Source organism: Periplaneta americana, chromosome 5 (assembly GCF_040183065.1).
Source record: "Periplaneta americana isolate PAMFEO1 chromosome 5, P.americana_PAMFEO1_priV1, whole genome shotgun sequence".
Classification (NCBI taxonomy): Eukaryota; Metazoa; Arthropoda; class Insecta; order Blattodea; family Blattidae; genus Periplaneta; species Periplaneta americana.
The window spans coordinates 192,090,182-192,117,681 of NC_091121.1; the positions used below are offsets into that span (position 1 = coordinate 192,090,182).

Here is a 27,500-nt window from a genome sequence, read left to right on the forward strand (position 1 = left end):
ATTGCGTGATTGTAAATGTAATCAACGTGACTATGAAAATACAATTTACTGTCAAAGAATATTCCCAAATCTTTTACGCAATCCGTTCTGTTAATTAGTACATTATTTAGATAATAATTAAATTTCAGTGAAGAAGTTTTTCTAGAAAAGGTTATTACATTAGTTTTGGATACGTTAATTTTCATACCATTGTCTTCCGACCATTTAGCGACTGAATTAATGTCACATTGAAGAGATTGACAGTCAGTACTACTTTTGATTGTAGGAAAAATTTTTAAATCGTCTGCAAATAATAAACAGTCAGAACTTATTCTTTTACATATATCATCTATGAATATAATAAATAGGAGAGGTCCTAAAGTAGATCCCTGCGGGACTCCGCAATTTATATTATAAGAATAAGAGTGTATATTAAACAGTCTTACACATGAAACTCTATTACTTAAATAATTATCGAACCACTTTACGTAGCTTACAGAAAGGCCAATATTTCCTAACTTATGAAGAAGGATATAGTGAGGAACTACATCAAAAGCTTTGCTGAAATCAAAATATATTGAATCAGTTTGTCCCTGCGTTTCAATTATTGGTACAATTTGATTTAGATATGTGACCAGGTTAGTGACAGTGGATTTAGTTTTAGTAAATCCATGTTGTGAAGAATTGAGCTTGTTTTTCACATAAAACGATATATGTCTGTGAATAATGGTTTCAAAAATTTTTGAAAAGTTATTTAGGATCGAGATAGGTCTGTAGTTTCTGACATCATTTCTTTTTCCGTTTTTAAATATAGGAATAATTGCAGCTTGTTTCCATAGTGAGGGAAATTCACCATTTTTCAAACTAATGTTAAATATGTGGGCTAAAAGAGGAATAAATATATTAGAGCATCCTTTAATTATAAAATTTGGAATACCGTCAGTGCCAGTTGTTTTTGTTGGTTTAAGTTTTTTAATTGCTTTACGAACGTCATCATGTGTTACTTTAGGTATAGGTAATGAGTCTGTTATATTCGTAATAATGTTTTCATATGTATGGCTGTGTTTAGTCTGAACAGATTTGAAGTGATCAGCAAAAGCATTGACAATGTCTAACTGATCTGTGATGTGTTTATCGTTAAGAATTAATTCAGAGGGATAATTATCAGTCTTCCGAAATGATTCAACATATTTCCAAAACTTTTTTGGTTCCGTTTCAAGATTTCCATTAATATTTTGAAGCCATGATAATTTATCCGATTTAATTTTAGATTTCACAAGTTTTCTATAGTAGGAAATAATAATAATTTATTTATTTTTATTTATTTATATATATTTAATGTGCTGTACAACAGCCAGTGGCCAATTACAGTTCAGCACAAATATAACAAAAACATAAAACAAAAATAATTGTTACACATAAATATAATTACAATAATGAAGATGAATGGATAACTAAGAATACTATGAGACAATGATAATTGAGTATAATGCCTAAAAAAATATATAAATGATAAATCGTTTCCAAGAGCAAACTAAGTCTATACATTGAAGGGATCGAATTCGCAGCTATGCATGTTGGCATTTTTAATGCATCTGGAGACTGGTGAAAGGAATTTCGAATTTCTAATATAGAAAAGTTTGTGGGCTCTCATATCTTTTGTTGGAATACGTAAGGTAATATTGTTTAAGAAAGAGTCACAGGATATATCACCTTTGAGGGCTTTACAAAAGAACAGATAATCTAGCTCATGGCGTCTAGCATATAGATTTTGACAATTAAAATATTCACATTTTCTCTCATAACTGTATCCCGGAATTAATGGGCAGAAATCTGAATGAACATAAGGATATAAATAATAATAATAATAATAATAATAATAATAATAATAATAATAATAAATCTTATATATAGTATTTCAAAATCAAATAATCCACCTGGAATCGAAAACAGGCTTAACTACAGCCAAGCCTTAAAAACTCTGCCAACTCAATTTAGTTGCTGGTATGATAGTATTCTGTAATATAATAGATGGGGTCACGAAATTAAATAAATCTAAATTGCGTGACACAAGGTAAAATTGTATGAATCGATATTCCATTAGACACGGTGCCACACATCTGTATCGGATTAGATTCCAATAGTAGGCATGAGATATCTAAATAGCCTCTAATAAGGTTGCAGATCAGAGTGCCGCAGAACGGCGTTCATATTCAGATCAACCGGCGAGATTGGACATTCATTCATGAACGCTCCACTAATCTCTTTCTTTTAGTGGGGAATCTGCGAGCTACAATATCATTATTGATTTATGAAAATACAATAGCCCACAAAGACTTTCGCCTCTGTTTTTAATCCATCTTAAATCTCATGTGTTGAGTTTTATGGCATGATTTATGTTTAACCAGTTCAACAAAATTTCTTTCAAAAGAAATGCAGAGCCTCAGAAGATAAAAATAGTGATAGTCACTTAACATGCTGCGGTATTCATTCTTAATATACTGTAGTTCAGTTTTGAAAATGTTTCTTCGTCCAGGGCAAGAGAAAAATAAATTAGTGATTTTGTTCTTACCATTAATCGAGAAACCTGAGGACGCACGATGCCGTGGTGTTAGGGACCCACAATACAAAGCTCTCTCTTATAACTAATGTCTTATATTTAAAGAATCGGATTTGAAAATATTGTGTTTTTTTATTTGTAATTGAGTTTTATAAAGTTTGATCGAATTTTATATTTGAGGCTATTAGATGCAAAACTCGTCTTATCTCAAATTTTAAAAAAATTGAGTTAGGTAGGGTATCGCACACTTTATTTTGCTCTCTACCGTATGAAATTTGTTTATATGTCAAAACTTGCCTTTTACAGTTTTTTGAGGACTCGAAAATCATTATTAAATGCATAACTCGGCTAATCCATTATTCTTATAAAATTCAAAACTTGCATAAAATTTCCATAAAGTTCTGAGCACATCCATTCTTATACCTGGATTTATGCATCTCTATGAAAAAACCACAGGCGTAGCTCGGTCGGTTAAGGCGCTTGCCTGCCGATCCGGAGTTGCGCTCGGGCCCGGGTTCGATTCCCGCTTGGGCTGATTACCTGGTTGGGTTTTTTCCGAGGTTTTTCCCCAACCGTAAGACAAATGTCAGGTAATCTATGGTGAATCCTCTGCCTCATCTCGCCAAATATCATCTCGCTATCACCAATTCCATCGACGCTAAATAACCTCGTAGTTGATACAGCGTCGTTAAATAACCAAGTAAAAACTCTTTATGAAAAAGTCTCAAGCTGAACTTGTCTTGTACTGAACTGATTTTTTTTTTCAAAATTTTGCATATTTCATCTATTTTACTCAAATAAAAGTTTGAAATGTTCTCTGTGATGAATTTGTGGGATAATGTTTCATTCTGTAGCTTCAATGATTGTCAAATAATAATAATTATATTCAAATATACTATTATATAAAATATATTTTGTTGATTTTTCAGGATATCCCATGTGGATACGTACATGCAACAGTGAAAAGTGTATAGTTTCAGGTAAGCTAAAGATTATACAGTATATCCTTTTAATGGTAAAAGTCACACAAATCGAAAAAAAACGAAATCACAACCATATAGTGATTAAATTTTAATGAAATAACGGAGAATTCTGTACGTCACACTATTCCCGTCATTTCATTAAAATTGCGTCACTATAGGATTTCTACTATAACCGCAGTGAAATATTTTTCATTACGCTATCACTCAAATTAAAATAACTTGTTATAAAATATTCCAAGAAATGTTAATACAATTCGGTTGCAAGCAAAAGACTTGCAGTTACATTATGAGAATCAGAACGGTGTCTCACCTCGAAATTACAGCTTTCAACATTCTGGAGACAATGGATAAAACAGCAGACCCTTGTGAGGACTTCTACCGCTTCGCGTGTGGAAACTTCGACAAGAGGTTCCCGGCGGAAGAAAATATGCCCTACAATGACTGGTTCCTTGAGGGAAGTAACGCCTTGAACCTACGCCTGAAAGGTATGTTTCCGTTCCATTTCAATCTTCTCTACTAAGGGATTTCGATACAGAATTAGAATACAATGTTGAGACCATATTTTGAGTATTTCTGATGCAAAGAATAAATAGGACAGCAAGATTTATAAATTGGTTCATCCCTTACAGCATTCTACTTCTACCATAACACAGACATCATTATTGTAATTTCCAGTACCGTAACCGTTCTCATATTCGCTGTCAACACTAACAACATCATTATTACCGTCACCCTAATAGCATCATCAACACCATTCCATAACAAGGGCACCACAACATTTTACATTAATACTATTACCCCTTCCATGCCATCTTATCAACATCATCACCACCACCATCACAAAAATCCCCACCATCGCCGCCACAAAAATCCCCACCATCGCCGTCACAAAAATCCCCACCATCGCCGCCACAATAATCCCCATCATCGCTGCCACAATAATCCCAATCATCGCCGTCACAACAATCCCCACCATCGCCGTCACAATAATCCCCATCATCGCCGTCACAATAATCCCCATCATCGCCGTCACAATAATCCCCACCATCGCCGTCACAATAATCCCCACCATCGCCGCCACAATAATCCCCATCATCGCTGCCACAATAATCCCAATCATCGCCGTCACAATAATCCCCACCATCGCCGTCACAATAATCCCCATCATCGTCGCCACAATAATCCCCATCATCGCCGTCACAATAATCCCCACCATCGTCACAATAATCCCCATCATCGCCGTCACAATAATCCCCACCATCGTCACAATAATCCCCATCATCGCCGTCACAATAATCCCCACCATCGCCGTCACAATAATCCCCATCATCGCCGTCACAACAATCCCCACCATCGTCGTCATAACAATCTCCACCATCGCCGTCACAATAATCCCCACCATCGCCGTCTCAATAATCCCCATCATCGCCGTCACAATAATCCCCACCATCGCCGCACAACAATCCCCATCATCGCCGTCACAATAATCCCCACCATCGCCGCAGAACAATCTCCACCATCGCCGTCACAATAATCCCCACTATTAACGTCACAATAATCTCCTCCATCGTTGACACAATAATCTCCTCCATCGCAGTCACAATAATTCCCGCCATCGCCGCCACAGTAATCCCCAATATTGTCGTCACAGTAATCCCGTCCTTATTGTCTCTTTCATTACCATCCCCTTATCCTCTTTTACTTTCTTTCTCTCCTTTCGTTTCTCTTTCACTTATCATTTTATCTTCCAAATACTTCTCGCAGTATTCTCTCTCTCTCTCTTTTGTGTCTTCTTCAGAAGCTGTAATGTATTCCAACACACAGATGTACTGCGTTTTTTAAAATCCTAAATCTAACAAAAGGTATTAATATTTTTATTCAAGAATATCACGCTTCAATCAAGAAACAAGGAATATTTACTATTATTATTTCATTTTAGGTCTCTTGGAACAAACCTCTAGAAGTTCAGATCTCAATGTCATCAAACAAGTGAAAACTCTCTTCAAATCCTGCACCGACATCCGTAAGTTCAGTTGCGCTTCTCAGTGCAACTGTCATGTTGCTAAGAAGCTGTTATTATTATTATTATTATTATTATTATTATTATTATTATTATTATTATTATTGTCGTCGTCGTCCGCAGTGAAACGTACACAAGAGTCCGAATAGGCCAGCTTTTGTCTGATCCTTTTCCAATTCACTGCAGGCTAAAGCAAGGAGATGCACTATCACCTTTACTTTTTAACTTTGCTCTAGAGTATGCCATTAGGAAAGTCCAGGATAACAGAGAGGGTTTGGAATTGAACGGGTTACATCAGCTGCTTGTCTATGCGGATGACGTGAATATGTTAGGAGAAAATCCACAAACGATTAGGGAAAACACGGAAATTCTACTTGAAGCAAGTAAAGAGATAGGTTTGGAAGTAAATCCCGAATAGACAAAGTATATGATTATGTCTCGTGACCAGAATATTGTACGAAATGGAAATATAAAAATTGAAAATTTATCCTTTCAAGAGGTTGAAAAATTCAAATACCTTGGAGCAACAGTAACAATAATATAAATGACACCCCGGAGGAAATTAAACGCAGAATAAATATGGGAAATGTCTGTTGTTATTCGGTTGAAAACCTTTCGCTATCCAGTCTGCTCTAAAAATAGCTGAAAGTTAGAATTTATAAAACAGTTGTATTACCGGTTGTTCTGTATTGGTTTGAAACTTGAACTTCACTTTGAAAGAGAGAGGTTAAGGGTGTTAGAGAAAAAGGTGCTTAGAAAATATTTTGGTCTAAGGGAGATGAATTAGAGGAAAATGGAGAAAGTTACACAACGCAAAACTACACGTAATGTATTCTCGTATTAAATCCAGACATTGATATGGTTAGGGCATGTAGCATGCATGGGTGAATCCAGAAATGCATATAGAGTGTTAGTTGGGAGACTGGAGGCAAAAAGACTTTTGGGGAGGCCGAGACGTAGATGAGGGGATAATATTAAAATGGATTTGAAGGAGGTAGGATATGATGCTAGGGATTGGATTAATTTTGCTTACGATAGAGACTGATGGCGGGCTTATGTCAGGGCGGCAATGAACCTCCGGGTTCTTTAAAAACCATTTGTAAAGTGACAAGGAAAATTTAATTTAAGAATGAATGATAAGAGATTCAAAATAATGGAATATGTAAATTATACAGTGCATGAATTGACTGATGACTGAATTAATGACAAATCGACAAATTGAATTAAGGATTAATTAATGGTCGAATGAATGGGTGAACGATCGAATGAATAAATAAGTGGTGAGTGAATAAAGTTGGATTGAAAGGAAAGACCAACTGAACGAACGGATGAATGTATTAATTGATGCAAATGTGTTATCGCTACAGAAACATTGGAGAGTCTGGGACTGGATCCTATGATGGAGGTCCTGCAGAACCTCAGTCTGCCGAGAAAGATCCCAGATAGCAGCACTGCTCAAGACTGGGATATCGCCACCAGCCTGGCTGCCATTCAGCGCAGGTTGCAAGTCAAAAGCCTGGTGTCACTCACCGTAAATTTCGACTACAACGACACCTACCTCACGGTAAATATAGGCCTATAATACAGGGACATCATTTTATTTTTACTAACATTTTTAATATTAACCTGTCTATACCTTTAGAGAACCGGAAACACCGCTTGCTCCCCCCTCCAAGACTGGAGTTCGATGATACTGGCGTAAAACACAAATCACTCTACTAGGTATAGGAAGGAAGAAAAGTAGTTCATCCATTTACGTAAACTAGGAAATATCGCGATTTTGAGTTTGATATTTTTCATTAGGTTTTTCTTTAATCAAAGTACAATACTGTATTAAGAATAAGTGTTTTTACTCACGAAGTGAGTTATCCATGCGAACGTATTCATTATGCAGTGTATATTATACTGTCTACAGCACATTAGCGTACAATATTGAGAAAGAAGTTAAATTGAAAAATAATCATAATATGAATATTTAAACACAATTTTGAAAATGGTGACCGTTCATTTCGATACAGGCTTCAGTTCTTTTGTGCATATTATCGCACTATAGACTATTGCATCTAATTCCAATTGCCAGTTTCGTCCTTCGTACTAGTAACTCATGTTGAAATAATTCTGTACCTACTCTACGTACTGTAAATTCAATCTTCACTTCTGCCCGACCTGAAAATATAAAATTACTCAGATATGCTATCTACTGTCCGTCCAAGTGGTTATGCCGCAGGATTGTAGAAAGGGAGGAAATCACGTGACAATTACTTAACGAGGCCCTTTTATTTAAGTTAAATTAAACAGCTGTATAATATTACGTAAACTTCCAATTCCTAAGAGAAATTAATGTTTTCAGAAAAGAGCTAAGACAGCCCAGCTATTACAGAGGGGCGAGCAGAAGCAGGTGGGGGAAATCGGGATGCGACGTAGGCAAACGGACAGTACCTGTGCGAAAATATGATTCAATATTGAAAGCTCTTTCGTCACTGGAAAACGCGAACATATTTCTAGAACGTACTATACTCAGTAACTCAGTACTGCTTACTATCTGCGGTCTTGGTTCTGTGTGGAGTTGGAACTTCCTTAGTAGAAGTGGTGGGAGTGAAGTACATTCAAAAACTCAGGTACAATAAAAATTGAAGTAAAAATAAAATGACGTCCCTGTATTATTACATTTGGAAAAATTCTTCCAGTCATTTGTTGTACCGATTGCGTTCCCGTTTAGCGCTGTAAATCTGTCATATTGTAAAGACACCAATTTTTTATACAGTGTGTTTCAAAAATACACGACAAAGTTTGAGAGTTGGGCTCCACACATATACATGATCAAAAATGTTATATAAACATGAGTCCGGGAATTGATAATTATTGAGATATCAGACAATCAATTATTTTAAGGCAGTACATTACTACCTTCAGTTTGGTTTAAAATGGTGCACCATGTTCAGTACCCTATAAGAGGTGTTCGAACTGTTCACCCTTTGTCATACTGCAGACTTCTGCTTGTCGTCTTATTGAAGTATGAACACGCTAAAAAATGCCTAGTGTTATGAGTATTGTTTGACAACTAGGCTTGCCAACCCTTCAGTATTTCCCGGGATCTCCCGTATTATTTGCCCCTAATTTTTAACAGACTCCCAGCTCCCGTATTATTCTTCTCTTCGAGCATTTTTCTCCCTTATTTTTTCAAAATATAAAAATTATTATTCTGAACATTTCATTTTGTCGTGAATGATTTATATGATGAATATTGGTGTTCAAGACAAGCATTAAAATGTGGTGCCTTTTTAGAAGGTAATACCACAGTCTACTCATATACAGTTACGAAGCTCAATACTTACTAAATATGCAAACATAGACAGTTGAAATATGCATCCATAGATAGTTGCTAACCACCAGGATCGCTACTATCTCCTCATCACAGACCCTTTCTCCAGCAGACGATAAAATGTGTTGTATGAAATACATAAGGTTTATATATTATTTTCATAAAGTATGTATTATATTTTATGCTCGACCATGCCGAAATGTAGTAATTATACACCTGGTAGCAGTCCTTAATGCATGTCATTAAAGTACACCTATTCATTAAAGTACAGATCTTCAGCCAATGACAAGTCAGCTTTGTACCGTTATAAAACCGCAAGTATCGATTATTCTCGGATATGCAATCGAAAGACAATTAGCGAAAAGTCGCGGAGGCTGGAAATCCAATACTGTCGCAGAAGGTTATGTTCTGTTACTATAATAATTAGCGTTAATTGTAAATAATATTCGAATAAATTCAATTTGCCATATCGTTTTTCAATGTCGAATTCAATAATCAAGCTTATATCAAGTTTAACGGGATTACATCAAGATCAATGACATTATTGTTCCTCGGAAAAAATCAATACTTCCGCGTCTGCGCACATCTCACAATTCACGACCTAGAACAAGGTCACTTCCGATCTTGTCAGATGCAAATAAAATGTATACATCTGAATAATTTCAAGTCAGAAATATGGTCGGGCATAAAAAGTCGTATCAAACTCGTCTATAATGGTAATTAAGAAGCTCGTATGAAAATTATGAAATTCGCTTGCGCTCGTTTCATAAACATCCACACTCGCTTCTTAATTACTATCATTATAGGCTCGTTGCATAATGTACTATTATAAACTCACCTTCCTGGATCTTTCGGAAGAAGGATAACTCTGACCTCTTTTGTTCTTACAATATTTATAGTACTACAAACGTCTCCTTGTCCCATATTATTATTCAAATTATTGTATTTTAGCCATTTTACAGTTTACACAACTTTTCACAACAAAGCGAAATACGGCACAGTCAATGTCTTTTCGATCTAGACCAGGCCGTAATGTATGTTCGGGTTTTCTAGTTCAGTGTATGGAGCTCAGTGAAATATTATATTATAACTTTATTGCGTATCATTGATAAGTTTTATTTAGTGTAATGTGTCCATAAGTTCCATTTATTTCTTGTTGCATAATATGTTGCAGAAATAATTACAAAACTGTGTTATTTTAATGTGAAGAGAATTTTACGCGTTAACATAATCTGTTCGCATCAACATTTTAAGTTTAGAATGGAAGCTATTTTGAGGTTCAATAAAAACGAATTTATATTGTGATTTTAATTTAGCACATCTACCTTCCTTAATTGTAGACAGAAAATTTACCATACCATTCCCATGAAATTAGTGTACGTACGATTGTATTACTTCTTCTCTTAGGTAATAGATAAATACAGTAATTCAATACTCAATTGTAGTATTAAAATACAGACAAATAGAATGTGACGGGTGTCATACATGACATTGTGTTTAATTATAATGTATAATTGCGAATATAGGAATATAAGTTAAATATAGTAAACATAACCTATAATTTCCATATGATATAAAATACATATGTAGTGGCAGGACATTGGAGACCACTAAAATTAGACAGAAAGGGGCAACTGGTACAGTAAACATAACCTATAATTTCAACATATCTAAATATCCGTGCGGTGCATCTGAAAATTATTGAACCGTGCATAAATGAATGTACAAGAATTTCGCAATATTTAATCGAAATAAAGGCAGGTATTACACATACGAACAACGTAATTTTCACACCAAAAATAATATTATACCTTAACTCGCAAGGAATTATGTCTGAAGTGTCTCCTAATCATTGTTTTAAATTTTATTAATGCAATTACACTACATTTTAGAGAAATATATGTTACTATTTATGCATTCCAACTAATTTATATGGTTGAAACGCCGCCCTTCGTGATCGGGTTAAGCGAGTCACATGGTCTGCCTTACGGCCTGTATTAGATCACGATGGCAGTGACACAGTCTATTGTTCCTAGTACTCACAGCGCTCCAAGCGGCTAGCAACTATCGCGAGAAATGCAAAAAAATCATCCCAAGCTTCGTGACTGTATATAGTAGACTGTGGTAATACTTGCCAGAAATGAGTTTTGTGCTATAAAATTAATATCTTCTGGGAAATGAGCAAACGTTTACCATCACTGTAAGAGCAGCATATCAGCTATCCTGAGCTCTTTGGCAAGAAACAAATGAGAGAACAGGCTCCGCTTTTAATTTTATTTATTTATTTATTTATTTAATTATTTATTTATTTATTTATTTATTTATTTATTTATTTATTTATTTATTTATTTATTTATTTATTTATTTATTTATTTATTTATTTATTTATTTATTTATTTATTTATTTATTTATTTATTTATTTATTTATTTATTCATTTATTCATTTATTCATTTATTCAGTCAGTCAGTCATTCATTCAGTCATTCATTCATTCATTCATTCATTCATTCATTCATTCATTTATTTAATCTCACTAAGATAACTTCATTACTATTGTACAGACTTCTGGTAAATAAACTGAGCTCAATTTTTGTAATGTTATCAGCCGACGTTCATGCACGAGGTACAGGATTTGGAAGTGGTTGTCAAATAATCTTTGTCGTGTATCTTTTTCTTGGTCCTGCAGATTTCTCCGCCGATACAAACCCTTATGGTGAAGATGGAATCCATCGTGAGGGATCACGAACAGATTCCGAAACTTAGAAGACTGACAAGCGAGCAGAAGGAGGCCGTCTTGCAGTCCTACATGATCAGAGTGCTCCAGCTAGTGGACGTGTGGGAAAAGTCGGAGAACGAACCCTTGCTCGACCGAGACACGCTGCAGTCTATCGTGCTCTCTATTATGCAGTTCCAGGATAATGTTACAGAGGTACTAATAAAATATAACTAGCGAAGATAAATCTATTGCTATTAAAATGGACCTCCGGGTTCTCTAAAAGTCATTTCTAAGTAAGAAAGGGATACAATTTCAAATCTCTTAATGATAACATATGATCAGATTTTACATTTTGACACTGAGGTTAGTTTTCAAAGAATGTTATAAGAATAATTTTATTAAAAGTTCAGGATAACAGGCAGGGTTTGGAATTGAACGGGTTACATCAGCTTCTTGTCTATGCAGATGACGTGAATATGTTAGGAGAAAATACACAAACGATTAGGGAAAACACGGAAATTTTACTTGAAGCAAGTAAAGCGATAGGTTTGGAAGTAAATCCCGAAAAGACAAAGTATATGATTATGTCTCGTGACCAGAATATTGTACGAAATGGAAATATAAAAATTGGAGATTTATCCTTCGAACAGGTGGAAAAATTCAAATATCTTTGAGCAACAGTAACAGATATAAATGACACTCGGGAGGAAATTAAACGCAGAATAAATATGGGAAATGCCTGTTATTATTCGGTTGAGAAGCTCTTATCATCCACTCTGCTGTCCAAAAATCTGAAAGTTAGAATTTATAAAACAGTTATATTACCGGTTGTTCTGTATGGTTGTGAAACTTGGACTCTCACTCTGAGAGAGGAACAAAGGTTAAGGGTGTTTGAGAATAAGGTGCTTAGGAAAATATTTGGGGCTAAGCGGGATGAAGTTACATGAGAATGGAGAAAGTTACACAACACAGAACTGCACGCATTGTATTCTTCACCTGACATAATTAGGAACTTAAAATCCAGACGTTTGAGATGGGCAGGGCATGTAGCACGTATTGGTGAATCCAGAAATGCATATAGAGTGTTAGTTGGGAGACCGGAGGGAAAAAGACCTTTAGGGAGGCCGAGACGTAGATGGGAGGATAATATTAAAATGGATTTGGGGGAGGTGGGGTATGATGATAGAGACTGGATTAATCTTGCACAGGATAGGGACCGATGGCGGGCTTATGTGAGGGCGGCAATGAACCTTCGGGTTCCTTAAAAGCCATTTGTAAGTAAGTAAGTAATATTGTCGAACAGTTTATTTTAGTGTCTTTGAATCTTGGGCCAGCACATCATCTTGTTTGGTCCCCCAGGTATCTGTAGAGTAGAAAGACAAAACAAGACCCCTGCGCATGCGCTATGTGGAAGGCCTGGACTAGGGCTGGGGACGGAACGGTTCGGTTCGGTTCGGAGCAGTTACTGTGACGTCATTACTCGGTTGAACCAAGTACAGTACCGAGTACAAATTTGTGGCGGCAGATTTAAAATTTAGATACATTGAGTCGATTTTAGAACGTACTTTGAAAGTGAAACCAAGCGTGTTTTAAAAGCGTTGTAGTAAAGCGCTTTCGCTTTGCCAATTGAAGAGAAAGAAGTGCTTCTCTTCATTGCAAAATGGCGGTTGCAAATTTCATTTGCGTGATTACAGCTATTTGCAGAGTTATTTTGTATGAAAGGCCTATTTAACTTTCAGTGTTGTTATATATGACAGACGAAATAAAATTGACTGCAAGAATTCTGACATATTTAGAGCTCAAATTAAATTGGTTATTAAAACTTCAAGACTTAATAAAAATAATTTACAGGTCTGATTCTGTGGTGTGTAATTTTCTAAGTATAGCTGTGTATTGGATATTAAAATTGGTCAATGTAGTGTATCCACCTTAAAATATACAAAACTTAAGGTGGTTTGAGGACATTATTACCATTAGAAATTAAATATTATTATAGTTAATGCCATGCTGTGACTATTTTTCATTAATTATAGATATCACTGAGTTGCGGCTATATAGTATATAGTGTGTAATCAATGTGACGTGTTTAAAGTATGTAGTGCTATTTGAAAAATTGATGACGTTACGTGTATCTTTTACCATAATGTAGTTACGTGCACCAAATCTCCACACTCATGTTAGCTCCTCGTTCTAACATAAGTCTCAAAAACAAGAATTCCAATACCTATCCAAACAAAAAAGTTATAATAGGTGCACAAGATAAATGGGATACTCTGTATAATAAATTAACAGAGGCATGGTATATGTTATATTTTTAGTGTAATGCTACACTAATTTCTACTTTTTACAACAGCTGCTTACAATATTTTTTTTTCATTTTCTAAGATACTATTATGCGGTACGCCCTGTAAGACCTGTTTTTCTTATAGCTCTTAAAAGAAATTGCGAACTTCACAGAAGACAGTATTAGTGATTATGATCAGAATTCCACATTTGTAGAGGATGGCATCACAACTGAGAATCAGACTCTAAATAGCACCGTGGAGAGTAGTGTGCTCAAAATAAATATTGAAGACCTACAGAGTCTCTTGGATTCTTCACTTGCTGACACAACATACAGCCACAAGGTGAGTATGGCTTGCAGTTCTCAAATTTCCTTCTTTCTCGATTTTATATACGGAATTATTGCAATGATTTTTCTCCTATTATTTTTTTTTTATATTTTCCCATCATGCTGCGCTATTTCTCGAATCGTAGCATTTCGAGTGATAAATTTGGAGAACCAATATTCGAATCCCGACCGGGAGGTGTAGCGTAGTTGTCTTAGTCAATGTCTGAGTGTCTCACTCGTCTCGTCTCGTCTGTGGTGTTATCTTAAGTGGCAGTTTCCCGGTATGCTAACACTAGGGCTCGGAAGCTGATGACTTAAAATTCACAGAAAATTGACCTATAAAATGACCTTAAATTTCTCAAAATATGATATTAAATTTTAAAAAATGACCAAGATTTTAGTAATAATAATAATAATAATAATAATAATAATAATAATAATCTTAATAATAATACTAATTACAATAATAATAATTAGTATTATTAATATTATTATTACAGATTTACAGAACCCGGAGGTTCATTGCCGACTTCACATAAGCCCGGCAATAATAATAATAATAATAATAATAATAATAATAATAATAATAATAATACTTACAGCTTTTACAGAACCCGGAGGTTCATTGCCAACTTCACATAAGCCCGCCAATAATAATAATAATAATAATAATAATAATAATAATAATAATAATAATAATAATAATAATAATACTTAGACCTTTTACAGAACCCGGAGGTTCATTGCCAACTTCACATAAGCCCGCCAATAATAATAATAATAATAATAATAATAATAATAATAATAATAATAATAATACTTAGAGCTTTTACAGAACCCGGAGGTTCATTGCCAACTTCACATAAGCCCGCCAATAATAATAATAATAATAATAATAATAATAATAATAATAATAATAATAATACTTAGAGCTTTCATAGAACCCGGAGGTTCATTGCCAACTTCACAGAAGCCCGCCAATAATAATAATAATAATAATAATAATAATAATAATAATAATAATACTTACAGCTTTTACAGAGCCCGGAGGTTCAATGCCGACTTCACATAAGCCCGCTAATAATAATAATAATAATAATAATAATAATACTTAGAGCTTTTATAGAACCCGGAGGTTCATTGCCAACTTCACATAAGCCCGCCAATAATAATAATAATAATAATAATAATAATAATAATAATAATAATAATAATACTTACAGCTTTTACAGAACCCGGAGGTTCAATGCCGACTTCACATAAGCCCGCTAATAATAATAATAATAATAATAATAATAATAATAATAATACTTGCAGCTTTTACAGAACCCGAAGGTTCATTGCCGACTTCTCATAAGCCCGCCAATAATAATAATAATAATAATAATAATAATAATAATAATAATAATAATAATAATAATAATAATAAAAATAATAATAATACAGCTTTTACAGAACCCGGAGGTTCATTGCCGGCTTCACATAAGCCCGCCTATAATAATAATAGTAATAATAATAATAGTAATAATAATAATAATAATAATAATTTCTCCGAAATCACGCCAATACAAACTGAAATTGTAAACTTAAATTCCCAAACATACCTCTTATTCAGCATGGCAGTAAAGAGCCATCGCCAATCACAGGTTATCAGGTTTGAAGGATCGCCGTTTGCTTTACTTTCGGCATTTTTACGTTTCCACTTGTGAGATACAATATGCTATGCCGACTGTGGGCACTACGGCTACAGTATTTCTGTTGCATTGAATTGGGTGAAGCACGTAACACACGTGATCAGGTTTCTAGATTGATGCAACCAATCTCTGCATGACGCAAACGAATCATGGAGTTTGGGACTGAAAGAAACTGAGTATGTGAGCTCCAAGCCTATTGGCTACGTGTCTCACTTCGAGTTTGAAAATTAGGCTTTAAGTTCAGAGCTGGACTTTGTAACATTCAGTTACATTAATATATGGAATATTATTAAAGAAATGATTTACATCGAGTAAATTTTAATTTCTTAACGGTTTAATAAAATCAAATTGATAATTGATTGAATTCAAAGTTTTATTTGTTTTATTGTAACTATCAATCATTTTAAATGCTTGTTTTCTACAGATTGTCTGGAGGCAGTACATAACTGTTTTAATGGACGGTTTGGTTAACTACACAGATATCATCCAGGTTGAAAACTTAGAATATTTTGAGAAACTAACACTGCTTCTTGCGAACACAGAACTTGAAACAATACGTGAGTATTAATTTTTAACTTTTAATATCTGTTTGCGGTAATGAAGTAGAAACTGGTGAAAGAAGCGTCTATGTTTATGTCCTTATACAAGGTAGGGAAATAGCGAAGATCGCATAAGTTAAACCGGTTCGATTTTTCTCTAAGAATAATGCCTAATACTAGGGTTTTTCTGTCATTATTTCGTAACTGATTCAATGGACTCTGCAGTTGAATAAAAAGAATATTAAATATTTAAAGACTGTAATATTTATTTCTTTTCTTTTAAGTTTCCTGTTGTTCCAGAAGAATAACTTTTACATATCAAACACAAAAACAAAAGTAATAGCATTTCAAGGCAAAAATACTGTAAGATCTATGATTGAAATAGATAATGAAGCAGTAGAACAAGTAACAAATTTTAAGTATCTGGGATATGATGCAAGTTTCAAAAAGGATAATGATATAAAAATAAAATTAAAATCATTCCAGACAGTATGTGGCACAATTAATAGAACTTTGAAGAATAAAAGCAGAAAGGAAACAAAAATAAAATTCTGCAATGTAATGGCAGTCCCTACTCTTTTATATGGAAGTGAAAGCCGGGTTACAACAAAACCTGAAGTTAGTAAAATACAAGCGGCAGAGATGAAATTCTTGCGGAAAGTAAAAGGATGCACGGGATTAGATAGAATTAGAAATGGAGATATTAGGCAGGAACTAGGAGTATACCCACTTATTAATAAAATAGACAATTACAGACAAGATTGGAAATTACATGTAGAGATAATGGACGACTACAGACTTCCTAAGAAAGCAATAAATTATGAACCAAAAGGACGAAGAGATCAGGGACGTCCGATGAAAAGATGGAGCGACCTTTGATGCCGGAAAGGTCAATTGACCATACGGGCTATTCCATCTCAAATCGACCGAAATATAGAGAAAATTGACCTTGCAATTTTTAAATATAATGAAACTTTTTCTGTCCCTAGACAACTGTGATACAATGCTTTGTGCAATGTTTGAGGCATCAGAACTTCATAGTGTTTAAATTAAAAATATTTTAATTTATCGTATTTTCATAAAATTAGCAAATTTAAACTGTTGTGGCTCCGAAACCCTTTCAGCCAATGATCAAAATCATGGTTTATTTTGATGCTGAAAGGTTAAAGTTTATATTGACATGTAAACAATTTTTCTTACTTTTTATGGAAATGGAGAAATTTAGATTTTTCTTAATTAAGACACCTTCGCCCACGAAAAAAATATTTTTAAAATATATGGTTAGATTCCGCATTGAAAGTACAAATAAACACATACTTTTTACTAGTGCAACGTTCATAAGAAAGTATTGAAAAATCAAATAAAGAAAATAAATAGTACGCGCGTGAACTAACCAGCTGACTGTGAGGCGGGAGCTACCTTAGGCAAGCAAGGCCAGGAGACATAAACACGTGATGTTTCGTCTAGTAGCGCATAGATGGTCTAGCTTTATCACAGGTTTTCATAAACACAGGAGTAAAATGAACCCCCAAAGCTCGATTATCTTCATCTCTCGGACAGTGCTTGCTGTGTTGCGCCTTTCAAGTCTAGGCGTGTGAATATAATTTATTTAATACCTTCGAAACTTATTGCCGTGATGCTAAGCAAACAATGCCGAATCCCTCTTAATAATGCAAGGTTTTTTCTCAATATTTTTTTACATTTTTACAAATAGGCAAAAAGCCTAAAAGTAAGTAAAATCAGATTATCTGTCTTTCTGTATACAATAGAAACAAGGATTACTTCTTAACATAACCTACCAAATGTCAGCTTCAAAATGAGCTCTCATTCAATGTTCTGCAGTAAATGGTTCCAGATTTCTGAGCGCTGAAAGAGGCTTGTTTTTCTAAAATACGCTAAATTTGTCGCTCAACAATACGAAAACCGTTTGACTTTCGATAGTATATTTTTGAAAATGCACTCTCCTCAACACCTTGTATAAATAGGGAAAAAAATTAGAGTATAAAAAAATGAGAGGTTTTTTAACTGATCGATTTCATATGGAATAGCCCATACCGAGAAGTGATGAAGAAGAAGAAGAAGAAGAAGAAGAAGAAGAAGAAGAAGAAGAAGAAGAAAGACTGTAATATACATAGCAAAACAGTGGTGCCACTGTTTTAAATTCCATTTGCTGTCCAGACCACTGTACTGTACTGTACTGTACTGTACTGTACTGTACTCTACTCTACTCTACTCTACTCTACTCTACTCTACTCTACTCTACTCTACTCTACTCTACTCTACTCTACTAACTTTTTGTGTCCCTTTTAGTAGGCCTATATTTTATTACATTCTTCTATTTCGTGAGATGTTTATGTAGTCTCACCCACTTTTTCTACAGAGACATCTGTGTACAAAGAGAAATATTTTTTGCGTGAGAAATAGTTGGCCGTTGAAATTTGTCTGAAACCTTCTCCTTGAGGGACAGATTGCTTCTACTTGCCTGACACCTATGATCTGCAATGCAGAGTAATATTGCTTTTCTTCGGAATGCATTCTATACCCGTTTATTTAGGATGATTTGTATGTTCCAAATCACGCTCTACATTTTTCCACTATGCCGAGTTGCTAACACAATTTTTCGAAATATAAATTTACTAGCCAACACTATTGCGTTATCCATACCGATTATGTGCTGTATTCATTTCTTCCTATGCATTGATAATTCGTCTAATATCGATTTAAATTTTAGCTCGTGTAAATAATAATGTCTAGTGCTGTTGATCGATTAAAATATTTATTCGATTAACTATTTGAATCTAATCGATTAATCGAGTTTTGAGTTTAAAAAATGTTTTAATATACTGCAATACACAATTATTGTTAAATTTAACTTGTGTTCGGTGATAAACATAAGTATTAAATGCTGTATATCTGTATATATTGTATTGTTATATCACAAAACAGTTATTTTAATTACTTACTAACATATTTATTATGATGCATATAATTTATTGTGTCAATTTCTCTGGGAATTTTCGAGACAAACATAAATAACAAAAAGTATGAAGACTCACCTAGTTAATACTGCCTCATCCATGATTTTAAACATGTGAGTGCATTCACATGCTCTGAATTAAGTGCCGCTCTACGTTTAGTAACAATGTTTCCTGCATCACTAAACACGAAAAAACTTTTCTGTCAAGCACTTCTCCACGATGGTTCAATTTAAATCCAAACGTTTCACCGAGTTTACCTCTCAAATTCTCATATGACATAATGGAGTTTACACTTTTCACAAACCACAGAAAACTGATTTTTTTTTTCTTTATCAAACTAAATGCACAACCTTCATATACAAACTCAGTACAAAAACTGCAACTTCAAAAGTACAGCGGTCGAAACGGAAGACTGGCCCCTATTGTAATCGAATTACCAGATTTTAGAAAGAGAAGAAGATATTTACTCTCTCACTTGCACACAGTGTAGACATGGCTATTTTATAAGGGATGAGGGGGACGAATCCCAGAAAAGTATGTATTTCATATGCTAGGAAGATCAGCTGACAACAAGGTGGTTTTCTTGGAAAACCATAAAACTTAATAAGGGTTTGCATTGTGTTTCAACTTTCAATAGAGGTATACTAAGTCACTGTTCTCATATCTCCATCTCGTTGTGAAGTGTTTGTGCAACGATTTTGTCTACGCTACCTGGTTTATAGTTAGAAAATAACAGCACTATTGTGCTTTTAAGTAAGCAATTTCCGATAGAGAAATATTGTCGGAATTTTTAGTATGAGTTTGTATTAACAAAATAATAATTAATATCAACTACAACAGGTTAATTTTAACAGACTCAATTATTCGATTAAATATTTTAATCGATTATTCTTACAGCAGAAATTAATCGATTAATCGATTAAATCCCATAACACTAATAATTTCTGTTATTAGACAATTGATGAGTAAATTCATTCAATTAGATTTAAATAAATTATTAAGTGAGTGTTTAACAAGTAGCTTGCATAATTAAATAGCATGCATAATTAAGAGTACCGGTATTTTATTTATTTATTTATTTATTTATTTATTTATTTATTTATTTATTTATTTATTTATTTATTTATTTATTTACTCACTCACTCACTGACCACCCACCCACCCATGTATTTATTTATTGATTTACTTATTTATTTATTTATTTATTTATTTATTTATTTATTTATTTATTCATTCATTGATTAATTGATTCATTGATTGATTGATTGATTGATTGATTTATTTGTTTATGTATTTATTTATTTATTCATTCATTGATTAATTGATTTATTTATTTCCTTATTTATTTATTTATTTCCTTATTTATTTATTTATTTCCTTATTTCTTTATTTATTTCCTTATTTATTTATTTCCTTATTTATTTATTTATTTCCTTATTTCTTTATTTATTTCCTTATTTCTTTATTTATTTCCTTATTTCTTTATTTATTTATTTATTTATTTATTTATTTCCTTATTTATTTATTTATTTCCTTATTTCTTTATTCATTTCCTTATTTATATATTTCCTTATTTATTTATTTATTTCCTTATTTCTTTATTTATTTCCTTATTTCTTTATTTATTTCCTTATTTCTTTATTTATTTATTTATTTATTTATTTATTTATTTATTTATTTCTTTATTTATTTATTTATTTCCTTATTTCTTTATTTATTTCCTTATTTATTTATTTATTTATTTATTTATTTATTTCCTTATTTATTTATTTATTTCCTTATTTCTTTATTTATTTCCTTATTTATTTATTTCCTTATTTCTTTATTTATTTCCTTATTTATTTATTTCCTTATTTATTTATTTATTTCCTTATTTCTTTATTTATTTCCTTATTTATTTAATTCCTTATTTATTTATTTATTTCCTTATTTCTTTATTTATTTCCTTATTTCTTTATTTATTTCCTTATTTATTTATTTATTTCCTTATTTATTTATTTATTTATTTATTTATTTCCTTATTTATTTATTTATTTCCTTATTTCTTTATTTATTTCCTTATTTATTTATTTGTTTCCTTATTTCTTTATTTATTTCCTTATTTATTTATTTATTTATTTATTTATTTATTTATTTCCTTATTTCTTTATTTATTTCCTTATTTATTTATTTCCTTATTTATTTATTTATTTATTTATTTATTTATTTCCTTATTTCTTTATTTATTTCCTTATTTATTTATTTCCTTATTTATTTATTTATTTATTTCCTTATTTCTTTATTTATTTCCTTATTTCTTTATTTATTTCCTTATTTCTTTATTTATTTATTTATTTATTTATTTATTTATTTATTTATTTATTTCCTTATTTATTTATTTATTCCTTATTTCTTTATTTATTTCCTTATTTATTTATTTGTTTCCTTATTTCTTTATTTATTTCCTTACTTCTTTATTTATTTATTTCCTTATTTATTTATTTATTTCCTTATTTCTTTATTTATTTCCTTATTTCTTTATTTATTTCCTTATTTATTTATTTCCTTATTTCTTTATTTATTTCCTTATTTATTTATTTATTTCCTTATTTATTTATTTATTTCCTTATTTCTTTATTTATTTCCTTATTTATTTATTTATTTCCTTATTTCTTTATTTATTTCCTTATTTCTTTATTTATTTCCTTATTTATTTATTTCCTTATTTATTTATTTATTTCCTTATTTCTTTATTTATTTCCTTATTTATTTATTTATTTCCTTATTTATTTATTTATTTCCTTATTTCTTTATTTATTTCCTTATTTCTTTATTTATTTCCTTATTTCTTTATTTATTTCCTTATTTATTTATTTCCTTATTTATTTATTTATTTCCTTATTTATTTATTTATTTCCTTATTTCTTTATTTATTTCCTTATTTATTTATTTCCTTATTTATTTATTTCCTTATTTATTTATTTATTTCCTTATTTATTTATTTATTTCCTTATTTCTTTATTTATTTCCTTATTTATTTATTTCCTTATTTATTTATTTATTTCCTTATTTATATATTTCCTTATTTATTTATATATTTCCTTATTTATTTATTTATTTCCTTATTTATTTATTTATTTCCTTATTTCTTTATTTATTTCCTTATTTATTTATTTCCTTATTTATTTATTTCCTTATTTATTTATTTATTTCCTTATTTATTTATTTATTTCCTTATTTCTTTATTTATTTCCTTATTTATTTATTTCCTTATTTATTTATTTATTTCCTTATTTATTTATTTATTTCCTTATTTATTTATTTATTTCCTTATTTATTTATTTATTTCCTTATTTCTTTATTTATTTCCTTATTTATTTATTTCCTTATTTATTTATTTATTTCCTTATTTATTTATTTATTTCCTTATTTATTTATTTATTTCCTTATTTCTTTATTTATTTCCTTATTTATTTATTTCCTTATTTATTTATTTCCTTATTTATTTATTTATTTCCTTATTTATTTATTTATTTCCTTATTTATTTATTTATTTCTTTATTTATTTCCTTATTTATTTATTTCCTTATTTATTTATTTCCTTATTTATTTATTTATTTCCTTATTTATTTATTTATTTCCTTATTTCTTTATTTATTTCCTTATTTATTTATTTCCTTATTTATTTATTTCCTTATTTCTTTATTTATTTCCTTATTTATTTATTTCCTTATTTATTTATTTATTTCCTTATTTGTTTATTTATTTCCTTATTTATTTATTTCCTTATTGATTTATTTATTTCCTTATTTCTTTATTTATTTCCTTATTTATTTATTTCTTTCCTTATTTCTTTATTTATTTCCTTATTTATTTATTTATTTCCTTATTTATTTATTTATTTCCTTATTTCTTTATTTATTTCCTTATTTATTTATTTATTTCCTTATTTCTTTATTTATTTCCTTATTTATTTATTTCCTTATTTATTTATTTCCTTATTTCTTTATTTATTTCCTTATTTATTTATTTCCTTATTTATTTATTTATTTCCTTATTTATTTATTTATTTCCTTATTTCTTTATTTATTTCCTTATTTATTTATTTCCTTATTTATTTATTTCCTTATTTATTTATTTATTTCCTTATTTATTTATTTATTTCCTTATTTCTTTATTTATTTCCTTATTTATTTATTTCCTTATTTATTTATTTCCTTATTTCTTTATTTATTTCCTTATTTATTTATTTCCTTATTTATTTATTTATTTCCTTATTTCTTTATTTATTTCCTTATTTCTTTATTTATTTCCTTATTTATTTATTTCCTTATTTCTTTATTTATTTCCTTATTGATTTATTTATTTCCTTATTTATTTATTTCTTTCCTTATTTCTTTATTTATTTCCTTATTTATTTATTTATTTCCTTATTTATTTATTTATTTCCTTATTTCTTTATTTATTTCCTTATTTATTTATTTATTTCCTTATTTCTTTATTTATTTCCTTATTTATTTATTTCCTTATTTATTTATTTCCTTATTTATTTATTTATTTCCTTATTTCTTTATTTATTTCCTTATTTATTTATTTATTTCCTTATTTCTTTATTTATTTCCTTATTTATTTATTTCCTTATTTATTTATTTCCTTATTTCTTTATTTATTTCCTTATTTATTTATTTCCTTATTTCTTTATTTATTTCCTTATTTCTTTATTTATTTCCTTATTTCTTTATTTATTTCCTTATTTATTTATTTATTTCCTTATTTCTTTATTTATTTCCTTATTTATTTATTTCCTTATTTATTTATTTATTTCCTTATTTATTTATTTATTTATTTATTTATTTATTTATTTCCTTATTTATTTATTTATTTATTTATTTATTTATTTATTTCCTTATTTCTTTATTTATTTCCTTATTTATTTATTTATTTCCTTATTTCTTTATTTATTTCCTTATTTATTTATTTCCTTATTTATTTATTTCCTTATTTCTTTATTTATTTCCTTATTTATTTATTTCCTTATTTATTTATTTATTTCCTTATTTCTTTATTTATTTCCTTATTTATTTATTCATTTCCTTATTTATTTATTTATTTCCTTATTTCTTTATTTATTTCCTTATTTATTTATTTATTTCCTTATTTCTTTATTTATTTCCTTATTTATTTATTTATTTCCTTATTTCTTTATTTATTTCCTTATTTATTTATTTCCTTATTTATTTATTTATTTCCTTATTTATTTATTTATTTCCTTATTTCTTTATTTATTTCCTTATTTATTTATTTATTTCCTTATTTCTTTATTTATTTCCTTATTTATTTATTTATTTCCTTATTTCTTTATTTATTTCCTTATTTATTTATTTATTTCCTTATTTCTTTATTTATTTCCTTATTTATTTATTTATTTCCTTATTTATTTATTTCCTTATTTATTTATTTATTTCCTTATTTCTTTATTTATTTCCTTATTTATTTATTTCCTTATTTCTTTATTTATTTCCTTATTTCTTTATTTATTTCCTTATTTATTTATTTCCTTATTTATTTATTTCCTTATTTATTTATTTATTTCCTTATTTATTTATTTATTTCCTTATTTCTTTATTTATTTCCTTATTTATTTATTTCCTTATTTATTTATTTATTTCCTTATTTCTTTATTTATTTCCTTATTTATTTATTTATTTCCTTATTTCTTTATTTATTTCCTTATTTATTTATTTATTTCCTTATTTATTTATTTATTTCCTTATTTATTTATTTATTTCCTTATTTACTTATTTATTTCCTTATTTCTTTATTTATTTCCTTATTTATTTATTTCCTTATTTATTTATTTCCTTATTTCTTTATTTATTTCCTTATTTATTTATTTCCTTATTTATTTATTTATTTCCTTATTAATTTATTTATTTATTTATTTATTTATTTATTTCCTTATTTCTTTATTTATTTCCTTATTTATTTATTTATTTCCTTATTTCTTTATTTATTTCCTTATTTATTTATTTCCTTATTTATTTATTTCCTTATTTCTTTATTTATTTCCTTATTTATTTATTTCCTTATTTATTTATTTATTTCCTTATTTCTTTATTTATTTCCTTATTTATTTTGTTTCCTTATTTATTTATTTATTTCCTTATTTATTTATTTATTTCCTTATTTATTTATTTATTTCCTTATTTCTTTATTTATTTCCTTATTTTTTTATTTATTTCCTTATTTCTTTATTTATTTCCTTATTTATTTATTTCCTTATTTATTTATTTCCTTATTTCTTTATTTATTTCCTTATTTATTTATTTCCTTATTTATTTATTTATTTCCTTATTTCTTTATTTATTTCCTTATTTATTTATTTCCTTATTTCTTTATTTATTTCCTTATTTATTTATTTCCTTATTTATTTATTTCCTTATTTATTTATTTATTTCCTTATTTATTTATTTCCTTATTTCTTTATTTATTTCCTTATTTATTTATTTCCTTATTTCTTTATTTATTTCCTTATTTATTTATTTCCTTATTTATTTATTTATTTCCTTATTTATTTATTTATTTCCTTATTTCTTTATTTATTTCCTTATTTCTTTATTTATTTCCTTATTTCTTTATTTATTTCCTTATTTATTTATTTCCTTATTTCTTTATTTATTTCCTTATTTATTTATTTCCTTATTTATTTATTTATTTCCTTATTTATTTATTTATTTATTTCCTTATTTATTTATTTATTTCCTTATTTTTTTATTTATTTCCTTATTTATTTATTTATTTCCTTATTTATTTATTTATTTCCTTATTTATTTATTTATTTCCTTATTTCTTTATTTATTTCCTTATTTCTTTATTTATTTCCTTATTTATTTATTTCCTTATTTATTTATTTATTTCCTTATTTATTTATTTATTTCCTTATTTATTTATTTATTTCCTTATTTATTTATTTATTTCCTTATTTATTTATTTATTTCCTTATTTATTTATTTATTTCCTTATTTATTTATTTATTTCCTTATTTATTTATTTATTTCCTTATTTCTTTATTTATTTCCTTATTTATTTATTTATTTCCTTATTTCTTTATTTATTTCCTTATTTCTTTATTTATTTCCTTATTTCTTTATTTATTTCCTTATTTATTTATTTCCTTATTTCTTTATTTATTTCCTTATTTATTTATTTCCTTATTTATTTATTTATTTCCTTATTTATTTATTTATTTCCTTATTTCTTTATTTATTTCCTTATTTATTTATTTATTTCCTTATTTATTTATTTATTTCCTTATTTCTTTATTTATTTCCTTATTTATTTATTTATTTCCTTATTTCTTTATTTATTTCCTTATTTATTTATTTATTTCCTTATTTATTTATTTCCTTATTTATTTATTTATTTCCTTATTTCTTTATTTATTTCCTTATTTCTTTATTTATTTCCTTATTTATTTATTTATTTCCTTATTTCTTTATTTATTTCCTTATTTCTTTATTTATTTCCTTATTTATTTATTTCCTTATTTCTTTATTTATTTCCTTATTTATTTATTTCCTTATTTATTTATTTATTTCCTTATTTATTTATTTATTTCCTTATTTATTTATTTATTTCCTTATTTATTTATTTATTTCCTTATTTATTTATTTATTTCCTTATTTATTTATTTATTTCCTTATTTCTTTATTTATTTCCTTATTTCTTTATTTATTTCCTTATTTCTTTATTTATTTATTTATTTATTTCCTTATTTATTTATTTATTTCCTTATTTCTTTATTTATTTCCTTATTTATTTATTTGTTTCCTTATTTCTTTATTTATTTCCTTATTTCTTTATTTATTTATTTATTTATTTATTTATTTATTTATTTATTTATTTATTTCCTTATTTCTTTATTTATTTCCTTATTTATTTATTTCCTTATTTATTTATTTATTTCCTTATTTCTTTATTTATTTCCTTATTTCTTTATTTATTTCCTTATTTCTTTATTTATTTCCTTATTTATTAATTAATTTATTTATTTATTTATTTATTTCCTTATTTATTTATTTATTTCCTTATTTCTTTATTTATTTCCTTATTTATTTA

The 27,500-nt window shown here is 28.6% G+C and overlaps 1 protein-coding gene across 1 annotated transcript in view; it reads left to right on the forward strand.

Moving 5' to 3' along the window:
• The window catches only part of LOC138700373 (endothelin-converting enzyme homolog), a 122,182-nt gene that overhangs the window by 66,051 nt on the left and 28,631 nt on the right, over window positions 1-27,500 (forward strand). Inside the window, exons 4-10 of the mRNA XM_069826959.1 lie at window positions 3,469-3,519; window positions 3,846-4,007; window positions 5,462-5,545; window positions 6,910-7,106; window positions 11,552-11,794; window positions 14,011-14,208; window positions 16,311-16,443. Coding sequence (XP_069683060.1) covers window positions 3,469-3,519; window positions 3,846-4,007; window positions 5,462-5,545; window positions 6,910-7,106; window positions 11,552-11,794; window positions 14,011-14,208; window positions 16,311-16,443 — 1,068 coding nt within the window. The remainder of the gene's footprint in view (window positions 1-3,468; window positions 3,520-3,845; window positions 4,008-5,461; window positions 5,546-6,909; window positions 7,107-11,551; window positions 11,795-14,010; window positions 14,209-16,310; window positions 16,444-27,500) is intronic.